We start from the raw sequence: 14,190 nt of genomic DNA on the forward strand, positions 1-14,190 counted from the left end.
TGATCTATTTATACTGCTTATGATCCTTTATGCCCATTTCTCCATTTTTTTTTTAGCCTTTTGTACATTTTATCCATCATAAAGTTTACTGGAAAATCTAAATACGTCCATCTAAATACGTCCAATACGTACAATGACTCTTCATACAGTTCTCCTTCTCCTTTCTTATGAAAAGTTTTTCATCCCGAGGCACGGGCTCATATGACCATTTTTATGTAATCTCCTTTTATTCGAATGATGCAATAAATTCTGACTTTCATTTCTGCTTTTAAGTGTTTTTTATTTCCCATGAGTGGATGAAAATAAAATGTATATCATGAATTGGGGAGTCACATATTTTTATTACTTGTGATGAAAAAAACAAAAAAACAAAAACAAATCTGATCACAGACATTATCTCCTTAATTCAGTAATCGTTTCATATTCAGCTGCCTTTCTGCATGAGATGTACCTTCTCAGACAGAAGAAAACTGCCACATATACAGTGTTCATGTAATGATTTTAAGACACCAACAGATGGAGCTGTCTTGCAACAAAATTGTCAGTCAAATCTGAATCTTGGCAATTGGTCTTTTAAAATCTGCAAATAAGACATGTTACAAGTATCAACATCTTTATACTTAGGGAGCAGAATTAGCACATAGCAACACACTTTAACACAACCACATATTTCACAATCAGAGACATTAACCACATAAAGACAGAAGGGTATCATGTGATGCAGTCTTTGCAAGTCAACCTCAGCAAGTATGAGTGCTGGCGGCCCTGCTCCTCCTGGCCCTTTCTCTCTCTCTCTCTCCTCTCTCTCTCTCTTCTCTCTCTCTCTCTCTCTCTCTCTCTTCTCTTCTCTCTCTTCCTGTCCTTTCTCCCCTTCTTGTGCCCGTTGCTTACTTTTTTGCTTTTAAAGTTGATGGTGGGGTGCAACAAACAAAACAAAACAAAAATAGATCAGGTCACTTGGAACTGGGTTCTTAGGTTCATATGTATTATATGGCCCCAAACCACAAATGTGCCTTAAATGGCTTTACAGATCTGTGTAGTATTGTGTAGTACTGTATCAACCAGGGTTGTGTGGAAAGAACTAGCTCAATTCAATTGAAATATTATATCTCTATTTAATTAATACATTCGCTACCTTAACGTAACTTAATGTAGACTGAAATAGCCAGCTGCATAGGTTAAACTATCTAATAGCTGTATATATATGGATGAATGGTTGAACAAGTTAACTATAATTTAGTTATTCTGTTGATTAAAGTATTGGCTAAATAGTTGACATTAGCTTGGGTTCAAAGTGATGTTAGCTTTAAAAAAAATACTCAAAACTTTTTTTTTAAATGAGCTGAAAGTGATCAAATGAAACATGTCCAGCTAATGTTACTTCTACTCCAGATGTTAACATTAGGTCAAAAGTGACCTGACAGTTCAACAACTCAACATGACAGTTCAATTGTATGAAAAACCATTTAACATGATCCACTTGTTTATGTCAGGGAGTTGATTAGTTCATATGCTGTTGATTACTTATACATAAACACATTTTGAACATAAAGGATGGTGTCACTGAAGTTCATCTGAGAGGGCAGCAAATAAGTGTCAGTGTAGCCTATATATAGCTTTATATATGCTCTATAGTTTAACAGTATTCAAGTGAACTTTTTAATTATTGACATGGATGAAAATATTCACAGCCGGTAAGGTTGATACAGCTTTAAGTGAACGGATTGGAACCCGGCTCAGTGAACCTTCAGCCTGTGGTTTGCTGTGACGCTGGAGGGTTGGTCCATGGAGCATAATGAAGCGTCCCAGTTGCTGAAATGGGAGTGGGCGAGCTGGGATAGGCTGGGAGTTTGGTTGGAGCAGTCAGCGGGACGGGAGTAGGCACAAGAAAAACGAAGAACCGACTGATCATTAACTTCTGGTTTCTTTGCGGATGAATGTTGGACAGGAAATTTGACGTAGACAGCTTTACGGGAAACAACATTTGTTGCATTCACAGGTTCGCGGATCTGAACGGCGCGGATGACAAAGAAGCGTCGCCGTGCAAACTTTCTCAATCGGGTTTAATCGCTCGCCAAAAAAAAAAAAAAAAAAAAACCCAGAAAGGGGGGATTCTGTTTTTCTTTCTAACGCAGGCGTAAAGAAGAGGACATCATGCCGCGCCGCACCGTGCAAGAAGTAACAGTGCAAGATGTCCAGAAGCGGAGGAATCCGAACAAACACTACGTAAGACCCGCTTTATTTTCATAACAGCGACGCTTTTGTCGCTCCAAGTGAGCAACAGATCGAGGTTGTATTGCAGTCCTGCTGCCTTTCCTGTCGGGTAAAGTAAAAACAAAGAGAGTGTCAAATTACAGTTTGGCAAGCCAGTGGAAATGCTTGCTCAGACTCTTTAGACCAATCCTGATTTTATTATGAAGACCGTTAGCACCACAGCGAATAGAGAAACAGTTTTATTAGACCCCCAACAACCCATACACACCGTTTAAAGAGGAGACACTAACTTTGATACTCCCAAAGAGTTCTCATGTCTTGTTTTCAGGTTGGAGCAGACTGAAGAAATGAATGTTGGATTTATCAGTTTTGTTTGAATCTGAGATTTTAGTTTTTTTCCCCCCTCCTTGCAGTTAGTGTTGTTATTTAGGCATTAAATATCTTCTAAAGTGGATTTAGCTCATGTGACTTGTGACTCTGCATACCTTCAATTGACTATCATCCATTCACTATCACATGTATGTATGTGAATATAAGACATTGTATTATCACTAAATGAGTCTGCGGTCTCATATGTCTGCTGCCACGTGTGGGTAATTATAGAGGAAAGGTCCCTGGAAAACAACTTTTAATAGGCAAATCAATCCAGTCCACAAACCATCCAGAGTAATCCCAACGAGGATAAGAGTTCAAATGGAGCGTGTCAGCTTTGTCACGCCTCAGGTTCTCCAATTTACTCAGGAAAACATACTGATAGGCGCCGGCAAGCAGGAAGTATAACTAACAGAGTTTCTAAGGTGAACACAAGGCAATGGTTGAACAAAGAAGAGGCTAAAAACATTATGTACCTAATGACATGGCATTTGTATTTTTCATTTAGTCCAGCTTATGGCTGTGTTTTAATGAAGCGTGTGCACTTTTAGTTTGATTTAGTGACAGTTCAGCAGCTCAAGGTGATATAAGTATCGAAGGTGATAATATCCTCCAAGAGATACCAGGTGATAATGCTGTCATTATCTCATTAAGTCTCATCACTGTGTGTGGCGCAGGAGAAAAAGGGGACAGACGAGGATTCAACGTGTGGATATTTTTCTTGTCTCGACTCATTTCCCACTGCTACTGGAAAGCTCGTGTGGGAGACAAGAATGTCAGAAAGACAAAGAGCCATTGCTCAATTTTTTTCTGCAATTTCTAAACAATGGAGCTTTCATCGTTCTTGTCTATAAGCGAGTGGCGGGGGATGCATGTGGGTGAATTTGTACCGCAAAAGTGCACACAGTCAGTTTTAACACGTATGACATCATAGGATATAGAGGGCCAACAGTCAGAGCCAAGGCCTTAGCAGGTGTTCGTGTTAGTTCAGTGTACATGGCGTGTGCCAGTGTGTGCGCTCGTATGCATATGTTGGTTTGCATCCGTATTTGTGTGAAAATGACGCCTGGGGTTGAGGGACCAACGGACCTTATACCGCTGTGAGTGTTAGTGGTCAAGGACATAGAGTTCTCGAGGTCCTGTGTCTTCTCCATCTGTCTGTGTGCTCTCTAGTGCAGCCCATGTTGTGTTGTGCCTCTGGTACTCTCTTTTAACTCTATATGCAGAAAATCTTCCACAGCCACTGAGGCGTGGTTAAGAGTATAACAATCAGCTTAAACCTCCTCTGCTCATCAGAGTTGAACCTATCATATAAAAAGGAAAAGAAAAGACTTTCCATGAGACTTGCATATATTTTATTAGATTTTATAGCTTTCCCTTTCTTTCTCAGAGCTATGGCTTCAGCCTTATTTACCAGGGTTGATGTTGGATTTGTAGTCTAGAGAGCCTATTTGTCTTAATTGTTTTTCATTGACCACTGCAAGGGGAAAAAACTCATCATACACTTTTTTGCGTATAAGGTTTCTCCGTCTTTGTTGCTGAGCGTTTAGTACACTCACACACTGAATAAATATCCTGTATGAATGAAGGCATCCTCCCTGCTGGCCAATAATACATCCTGTAGTTGGTCCGTCCATGGCCATATCTGACTCAAGTGCTCTGAAACAGACAACGAGGCCAGAGAAGGTCTGGGACTGGGGCCAGCAGCATTCACCCAGACACAGCAAGCCACCAGGGAGTTTCCAAATCACCTCCCTGCCTCTGCCCTCTTCTCTTCTAGTGAACAACATAAAGAATGATTTGTATTGGCTCTAGATTGAAAGAATTAGGCTAGATGCTATAATGATAATCATAGAAAGTAATGTTAACTTTAACATTTTAACTTTAATGCCACAAATGATACAATGGGAGCAATGGTTTATTGATGTGTTCTAACAGTGTCTGTGGCACTCATGAAAGCATGAATTTACAATGTGACATTTAGGGATGTAACGATACATCGTGACACGATTAAAGTCGGTACAAATGCGTGACGACTCGCATCGGTTGACAGAAAAAATGAATCGTGATTCTTGGTGAATGCGAGAGAAGTAGGATATGTTCTTTTTCGTTTTTTTTAAAATTAGAAATAGGTTACGTTGTGGCTGCACACACACACACACACACACACCTACACACATGCGCAGTAGTGGTAATCAGCGTCAGGCCTGACTGTACCGTAAATGATACCATAACACAGACCCTCCAGGAATTCACGATGTTGCGATTTGCAACTTCAACGCAACTTCAGTGAATCCCCGTGAATTCAGGGGTGTTGCAATTTTAACCAATCACCGCAACTTCTCCGCAACTTCCGCGCAGTCTGCCCGGGGGATTAAACTCGGGTCAGGGACGGCCGCACGGTGCGGGAGGATCCCCTCATGGGACCTCTCCCCGGCGCTGGCTGGCCCCCGCCGGGCGCATTTCCTCCGAGGTGGTGCGCCGCGACCGGCTCTGCGTTTACAGCGCCCGGACCTCGTCGTGGACTCTCATTAAAGGGTTAATGAGCTATCATCTTAATTGTTTTTATTTTCATTTAGCTCATACTTCAAGCTGAAAGGTAAGGGTCAGATCAGCTGCTTGCTGGCAGCCCTAATAAGAACACAAACTGTTTGAGAGTTTCTGTAAAGACAGATTTTTTTCCTACAAATAAAAAGATGATTTTATTTGGTCAGAATTTGTCTGTAGCTCATTTTGATTTTTAAGAAATCGTGGAAAAAATCGTATCGTGAACAAAAAATCGTGACTCGAATCGAGTCGTGAGTTGAGTGTATCGTTACATCCCTAGTGACATTAAATTGTGTTAAAGGTGTCACATCAAACTCATGAACTGATGTTTGCACAATCTTTCTTAAAGAGCTGCAGTTTTTAAAAGCAAAGTCAAATCTGGTGCATTTGAGCAGGATAACGACTTCCTCTTTAGCAGGAAGTGATGCCACTGGACCGGGAAGTGAAGTAGGAAGTGATGCCATTGGACTAGGAAGTTCAGGAAGTGATGCCATTGGACTAGGAAGTCCAGGAAGTGATGCCATTGGACTAGGAAATTAAATAATCGGATATCCCTATTGCGTCCATGTGAACGGATGATTACATTGACTGTTGCCTGGCACTATGAGTCAGGAGTGATGCCCTGGGGGTTTTTTTTTTGGAAGATCGGGTGGTTGACAATAATGGCTGTTTTGTGTGTTTGCATGTTCCAATTATTTTTGTCTCTTGCTTTTCCAGGTTTACATCATCAAAGTGTCCTGGAGCGATGGCAGTACGGAAATCATTTACAGACGCTACAGCAAGTTCTTTGACCTGCAGGTGAGCAAGTGTGTGCATGTGTAATTGTGTGTTCGTGTGTCTTGCTATGTGATTTTCTCATTATACTGTATTCACATGTGCAGTTGTTTTAGGGGGGCAAGTAGTGTGGTAGGTTTTAACCTTTCTACCAGTGAGGAGTAGCATGGGTCAGGAAGTGAATGGAAGCACTCTCTCCATACTGCACTGTGCTCCTGTAGACCTAGTGCTTGTAGCCAGTCTCTCCCTGCTCCACCCATATGACACTGGTAATTATATTGTGCGAGAGAAGTCGGAAAATGTCCCAATGAGGTTAATAGAGGACAATGATGAATGCGATGACCGCACTGATGACCACAGAAATGTCTGAATCATTCTGGAACGTCACACTGGCAGTGTGTGTTGCACAAGGAGGGAATCTCGTTAGTATCCTAGTAATGGATCTAGGGCCCTGGCCACATTTGAGCTTAGAGAGCATGGACTCCAGGAAACCCAGAATGGCAACTGCTTTTAATGAGCACATAGTCGATTTAGGCGAAGTATACTGTCAGCCCTAATTGGATTAAATTCCTTTTAATTGATTAGGATGGTCAAAGCATGAGCAATGAAATAAAGAATCATAATGCTCCACAGAGGTTTTTCTGAGCCTGCAAATGCAATGTTAACCGGGAGAATGCAAACTCTTTCAGTACTAATTTCATTAGATTGACTTCATATCACACTCATAATTGTTTTCTAATTGTAGCACCTCTCTGTAGTAGCGGCCATGCCACAGGAAAATTGCATGTAGAGCTATGAATAGTAATGTTTGTAGTGTAATGAACACAGATTGGCTTAAAACATAGAGTAAGAGCTGGTGCCTACTCTTTACTTACTCTTTATCATATTTAAATAGGTAGTAAATCATCTGTGCTCTCTGTTGTTGAACTATTGTCAGTCCGAAAGAACAGCAGCAACAGTTAAAGGGCTTATTTCCTCCTGCAGAAACTCCAGACTCTATCCCTCATTCTCATTACTTACGATGTGGTGTATTGATATAAAGTATAAAGTTTTCATTAAAGATGTAAGAAGGCTTGGCAATCTAAAAGTGTACTTATCTTGTACCTTGTATCAGTGCTAAAAATGAGCCAACATAGCTACTTAGGCCTTTCTAAAATAGTCTAAAATCCAAACCATGTCTCTTGTTTCTTGTTTGTTTGTGTGTGTCTGTCTGGATTCATGATTTAAAATTGATTTAAGGTTCTGGACTTGTTTAGGCTGAATGGTTGCTTTATCATTTGTCATTGGCTTCTGTAGCTATTCTTATCTTATTACATATATCCAATTCAGACTAGTTATTTATGTTTTGTAAACTGAAACTAACTAAATTATGGTTGGTGAGAGATTCCAAAAGTTTGTGCTCCAGTAAATTTGGTTTTATCATTCAGGCACTGTTCTTTGCTTTTGATGTTTTTGGCTCAAGATTAAGGCTATGGGAGAACTTCAAATATCAATGAGAGAGGAGCTTTCTTTTCTATAAATGATGGAAAGTGAGACTTGAAAGCCAGACATCTTAGCAACACATTAATTAATGACTGGAAACATCGTCATCTGTGTGCTTGTTCCATGCTTGTTTCTTGCATACCTTAGCATATTCCAAGCACAAATTACATCACTGACCTACAATATCGGATCAATGGCACTGGCATGTATGAGATATTTTCAGCAGGGGCATTCCCCGCTGGTGTTTACCCCTGCCTTGCCATTCAGCTGCTTCATGCTGTGTCGACAGCCTGTGGGTGGGCCCTCACTGGTGAGGGAGTTGTAGATAAACTCAGCTGGAGAGATTACAAGCCAATCTCTTATCTGGTGTTAGGTCTGGCATTGATGCATTATAAGCCACCTTGAGGCTGTGGTATTTTCTCACAGAAAAGTGTCAAGTTTGAATGCTGAAAATCTCATCAGCCCTACTATGATAAAGGAATTATACGAGTTTTCTGTGGCAGCAGTTTGTAGAATATATTTGAATTAGTTTTTTGTAATATAAGAGGTTATTTTATTATTTTAACCTGTGGACTATGATGAGGAATAAGTCAGTGGTTTGACACCATTGGGTGTCATCCCAGGTGCCTGGTCATTGAGTCATTCAGCTCTCCTCCTTAACATTTCTTCACCCCCTTTCATCTTATTTATCTTCTGCCCTTTTCCCGTCCGCCTTGGTCATCTCATTTCTTTGGCTCGATGCTGTTGCCTTGTTGATTGATTTAGGAGGGGTTTATGTGAATAAAAAAAGATGATGCCATAAAAGAAAATCACACATGAAGTGTCCCTGGCCATTCTAAAGCCTCAGAGCCAGACAGGAAGTGTTATTCATCACATCCCGTTAACACAGCTGGCCAAAGCTGCGGATGTCTTAGCTCAACCAGGGCAACATGTGCTTTTTGTGTAATCACTGACCACAGACCGTGTTTACTCACTCAGTCCGACTTCAGTATCATTTCTACATTTATGAAGCAAATTTGTATTCTGCCAGACAATCCATATGTACTTATTTTACATTTGGATGACACATTATCCGACACGTGTTTTTATATAACAGATAAAATCCAGGCCATGTTGGGTTGAGCAGACACTAATCTTGATGACAAGCAGAAAAACACACGCAGGCTATCATTAGATAATTATAGTCTTAATACTAATTTGCATTCCTTCATCGTTTTACAGTTCTGATGTACTAACTCGCCCAGTTATGATCCTCCTGCCAGATATTATACCTGTTAATGAAGGGGATAAACAAGCATAGGATAGAATTAACTACACCACATCAAATGCACCGTCTGCTTTACAACACGGTTGGTATCGTGGCTGAAACATCTCCCTAATTATCAATGTCTTGCATGTCTGGCAGCATTCACTTCCTGACAGTACTTGACCAAGAGCCAGACGTTTTTCTCACTCTAGATATTTCTGCTACTTCTCACTTACCTTTTTCGTGCAGCACCTTCAACCAGAGCCTCTATGTAGCTGTTACCTCTAAATAGCATCAGGGAGTTAAGTATTATTATCTGCATACTGGTGAAGGTCTCCATGGTGAGACAGAATTATTGCCTGCACTTATGCATAAATGCATGTGATGTAAAGTATGTGTTTCGTCTTGAGAGCTGTTGAATACTGATGGAAGGAACTGAGCAGTTTGCATTTTACCATCAAACCTGTGGGGTTTCCCCCCTCTGTTTCACTGTGCCCAACAAAAATAGACTGATCTGTTGCTTCAGACAGATGGAAAGTGCTGAGATTTTTAGCCATGGGGTCATCCTTGTTGATTTGCAACTTTATTTCCATGTCACTAAGAAATGTTTCCATGCTGCACATGTGTCCACCCGACTTCACAAGCTTAGTCTTCTAGCATTCCCAGTAGCTTCAGATACAGGATACACTTTTACTTTAAAGCTGACGGAAAAAAAAAATCCTAACTCATCGCTGCTTGCACAGCTGTCATATTTTCCATCTGCAGTAATCAAGTAACAAAACTTTTTTAAAGGGGGACAGTTTATTTTACTTAGAGCTGCCTACAATACTGTGCTCATTTCCTTCTTGTGCACAGTAACTTTGGGCATTTTCACAATAAAATGCACTGTATCTATCCTTAAGCAGCGCAGTTTGTTCCTGGAACAATAACCCAAGACATGTGTTTTTGTTTAGGGAATTCTGAAAAATGGATACACTGATGTTCTGTTAACATTGTCTGTGTTAGGGATCTAGATGGTGTGAACTAAAATGAAAGTGTAAATGAATCTTTTATTGACTAATTGAAACTCTGACTGAAAATTGATAGAAAAAACAAACTTCTGAAACTATCATCACAGCACTCGTTTTTAAATGTCCTTAGTCATATGCATTTGTTTATGACTGCTGGAGGAGTGGTAGGTTTCTACATACTGTAGCAGGCTCGCAGAATGCCAAGTGTGAAACAGGAACAGGAGCTTTGTCTTGATTTTTCACAGTTTGGCTCCTTAATTATTATCATTATTGGTCAGCATGATTTGCATATGTATGTGAAATGAAATACATATCCTTTGTTCCTATTCTAGCCTTGATTGGAAGTAGTTATATTTTAGGAAAATGGCTGTTACTGACTGTTTGAGAGACGACAGGCACAAATAAACCCACTTGCTATTCTCATCACAAGCATGTTTCCACTTTAGGTGGCAGGAAACCAGACAGAAACTAAATGAGCCTCCATCTGCTACAGCTAGACGATACCATAAGTAGAGATTGGAAAATTGTGTTTGGAATCTTGTGATTGACTGGGGACCTGTCTGAGGTGCACCCTGCTGCTTGTCAAATGCATGCTGGGATAGGCTCCAGATACGGTGACCAAGAATAGAATAAGTATAGAAAATCAATGCATGAATGGAAATTGTGCCCTAGCAACCAAGAGGTAAAAGGTGGGGAGGTACGGAGGCAGTACATGACTCCAGAGAGACAAGGAGTCCAAAATGTGTGATTAAACCTCAACTTTTGAGTATAATGACTAACTCCTGTAACTTAGGGGTTAGAGCAGATAGCATTTAAGAAGGTTACAACGTTGCTGTAACAAAACTCAACGCTTCAACCAAACAATATTACTTTTTAAACAAATATACTTTTCACCAGTTTCTATCATCAGGGTAGGGTTAGGGAATATGTATCGTGATGATAGATTTTCTGAGTTGGTCTGCGATTCAGATGTTCAATTTAGTGTGTCCGTATCCCATCAACAGATTTACCTCAGTACACAACAACATACTTTACATCAATACATCAACTACATTTGTCAGGATAGAAGATTTTATTTCATTGCCCACCCCTATCAAGTGATCAGGGAGGACATCGTCAAATTTGTCAAACGATCCAGGGTCAAGTATCTATTTTATTTATTTAAGTGTACTTGAGCCATAACCAGACCCTTGAGTGCTGTTGTTAAACTAACCCTCTGCTTTGACCTCTCTGGAGGTTGATATATGAAAAGAGAATGGTCCTAGAGGGAATAACTAAAAGTAAAATGACCTTTATATATATCTACCATAAAGATTGAACACTCTAAGTGCCAATATCATCTCTGAGTCCTCTTGGTGTTTTTTTATAGCATATAGTATGCTAACTAGGCAATGGGTATTAATAAAAGTAAGAGAACCTGTCTGTTAAAACAGGAGCACATATTAAAGAAAAAAAATCCATCCATCCATTATCTGTATATGCTTACCCTCTGCTGGGTTGTGAGGGGTAGGAAAACAGGGAAAGTAGTACAAATCAAAGAACGTTATTTATGTGTCATATTTTGTATAATTCTTTTTGAAATTCAATAAAGAGCAATGCTCAGAATATAGCCATTCAATCAAGTTAACCTACCAGTTATTTCCAAAGCTACCACAGTTGAATAAGTGGACTGCAGGATGATTTCTTTGTTGTCAAGTGGACTAAGAGCTCAGCCTTTCAAACAATGTCGGGAGTTTCGGTATCCGTATTGTTCTCCGCAAAGGCTTCAAAATGACCTCAGGCATGAATGTACTGTAGTGGACCTAGTGGAAGAATCAGAGGTCTACTGTAATAGACATGTTCTAAAGAGAGCAGTCATTGTTCTACAGTCTCATTTTATACTCCCATTGAAGAGCGGGGGCGTCTCAGAGCTTCTTTATTAGGCCTTTATTTGAAGGCTGATGGTGTGATTAAAGCGGATATAGACTAACAAATTATAGCCTCTTTGAAGATTCCGTATTTGAATCAGCAAAAATTTGGTAAATGAAGTAACCGTGTTTAAAAGTTTATGGCACTACTGGGCCTATGAACAGAGTAGAATGTGACAATGGAAAGGTTTGTTCTTCCTTAAATCCCTGCACTGATTGTTGGTCTACATGAAACAATCATTGACTCAACTGTTTTTTTTTTTTGTTTGTTTTTTTGTTCATTTATTAGTGGTTTAGTGTGTTCACTCAGCCTGTTATTCTATTTCCCTGGTACATTAAAGCTTTACTGAATTTTGCCTTTTTATTGCAGGAAGTCTAGACATCTTCCAAACATTGTTAGCAATATCTCTTCATTAGCTTTTGGTGAATGAGTCCATGAGTGGTAATTTCAAGTAAATAAGTTGTGAAAATAATGCAGTGAACATTTTTATGAAACTATTGTTTAATGTGTGATGTCCACAAATTACTCATGATGTCTGTCATTATAGAATATATATAGCACAAAGGTGACATGCATGTGGATATGATTTAAAACATACGTCAGAATAGCCTTGGAAAGTCATATGGAGCTTGACTGGTGGCCTCCTTGGCCCGTCATCCTTCTGCCTGTAGAGCATGAATATTTGATGGTATGTGCATGATGTAACTGGTATTTTGAAGAGACATCTTTACTCTCTCCAGATGCCCTTTCTTGTCTGAGTGGCTCTGATTACAGAGTAGATACAAGGTTTGGAGTAGACACAGAGACTGGGTGTGTCTGCGCTCACAGTCAGACACATGGGAACAATTACAGTGTGTGGGGCATTGGCTCTTCTGTTTGTCTCTCTCTCAGTCTGCCTGTCTCTTTGAAATACTGTCTCTCTTAAGGTGGTACTGTGTCATGGGTGAAGCATATGACTCTGAAGCCAAGCAGATTGTTGCTTTGGAAGTTCACTGCTTTGTTTTGTCATTTTCTGAATTCCCTCTGTGCCTTCCCATGTATGCAAAACTACAGTGCACTCACCCACCTTTTTCCATTTCTTGATTTTTGTAGCCAAACGTCTTTTTTTTTTTTTGACAGGGTATATTCTGGTTTTAGATTTGCAAAGTTGTAACGTCCATATATGGCTTCATATTCAAGCATAAAACCTGATCTTTGTCCTCATATGATACATTATAAAACATAAGATAAACACAATCATATATACATCAATAAATATATTTTTTTAAGATTCCAAAGCATTAGCAAGTCTCTCTTTTTTTCTTGAACTTCCTTGTATTTGAAATAAGGCTTTTGTGCCAAGTAGTCAAACTGAAACAAATGTATTTAAAAAGCACAGGATGTGAGCAGGAGAAAGTGAAGCAGATAAAACGACGGTCTGTCTATACAGCTGAAGATATGTACATCACCTGTAAAACATAGGCTTATGTCCTCAGTTATGTTTGAACATACTTTATATTATATTTCTTCCTTTTTTTTCTGACTGGTGCTTTTTCATCCAGATGCCTGCAGCAATCCAGGAGCTGTCAGACTTCTGGCTCTGGTGGCGCTGTTTCGATTTCACACTACAGTTATATTTAACTCAGAAGCTTTTTTTCACTAAAATACCTATTTTTATTGTGGGTGTTTTATACATGGGTGATATATAATGTAGTTTTGCATTTTAGCCTCAACCAGTCTAACTATTATTGTGGCTGTCTTGGTTTTGGATCGCTGTGGCAAGAGGAAAAACTGTGGAAAGGTTATTTCATCTGTGTTTGCCTCAAAATAGAAAAGTATCAATCTATCTACTTCAGTGATTTAAAGTGTTATGCCACTCATTGTTTTATGGCAACAACACCTCTTTGGCACCTGACTGAGGCAGTCCATAGAAAGTAATGGAAAATACTATTTGGCACAGGTTTATGCTTTTCCCATAACCTCTCCATCACCTGACTTCATATTACACCTCCCCCTGTCTCTCTCTGTTAGTTTCGGCTCAATCCAAGTTATTATTTCTTTCAGATTTACCACATAACAACTTTACTTACTTTACTTAACTAAATTTATATTGTTAGAAAACAAACTCATTTTGAAAACTACACGATTACACTGGAGAAAGTACAGCATATATCAAACATAGCAAAATAACATTTAGCAGCAGTATCAGGGCAATATTGCTTCAGAACTTGGCACACACATCCTCCACCCAGTGACGTACATGCTTCATGCTTCATGACCCACACATGGAAAATCAGGGAGTTTCCTCTGAGGAGGCAGATATAACAGTTTATGTTCAAAGTATATTTTGTGATAAACTATGAATATTTAGTGTCAGTTATGTTTTGTGTTGACAGCAAGCTGGATGCTTTGTCAAATATGTGATGAGTTGTATCACCAAACTAAATACAAAATTTGCTTTTCAGAGCAGACCAAAAGTCTGTTTTCGTTGGATGATCTAAAGTCGAGAAAAGACAAATTATATGTGCGTACTGTAGAAACATCTGAAATGTATCCACTGAGGGTAGACATACCCAGACATTCCTGTTTGCCAGTGTTGCATATTCTAGAAATGAGTCTCTCATGGCAGTGAAGGTACGGAGCTGATGAAAAACATCC

General features: G+C 39.5%; 1 protein-coding gene across 4 annotated transcripts in view; it reads left to right on the forward strand.

The window, feature by feature from the left end:
• The first annotated feature begins 1,749 nt into the window (after positions 1–1,749).
• sh3pxd2b (SH3 and PX domains 2B) overlaps positions 1,750–14,190 on the forward strand; it is a 38,296-nt gene continuing 25,855 nt past the window's right edge. For 2 of the 4 annotated variants that reach the window (XM_010729339.3, XM_019264572.2), the window contains exons 1-2: positions 1,751–2,226; positions 5,851–5,931. In XM_010729339.3, coding sequence (XP_010727641.1) covers positions 2,155–2,226; positions 5,851–5,931 — 153 coding nt within the window. In that variant the 5' untranslated portion in view covers positions 1,751–2,154. Of the gene's footprint in view, positions 2,227–5,850; positions 5,932–14,190 lie in introns of all 4 variants that reach the window. The other 2 variants (XM_019264571.2, XM_010729340.3) reach the window with 2 other exon arrangements.

Source organism: Larimichthys crocea, chromosome XXII, assembly GCF_000972845.2.
Source record: "Larimichthys crocea isolate SSNF chromosome XXII, L_crocea_2.0, whole genome shotgun sequence".
Taxonomy (NCBI): Eukaryota; Metazoa; Chordata; class Actinopteri; family Sciaenidae; genus Larimichthys; species Larimichthys crocea.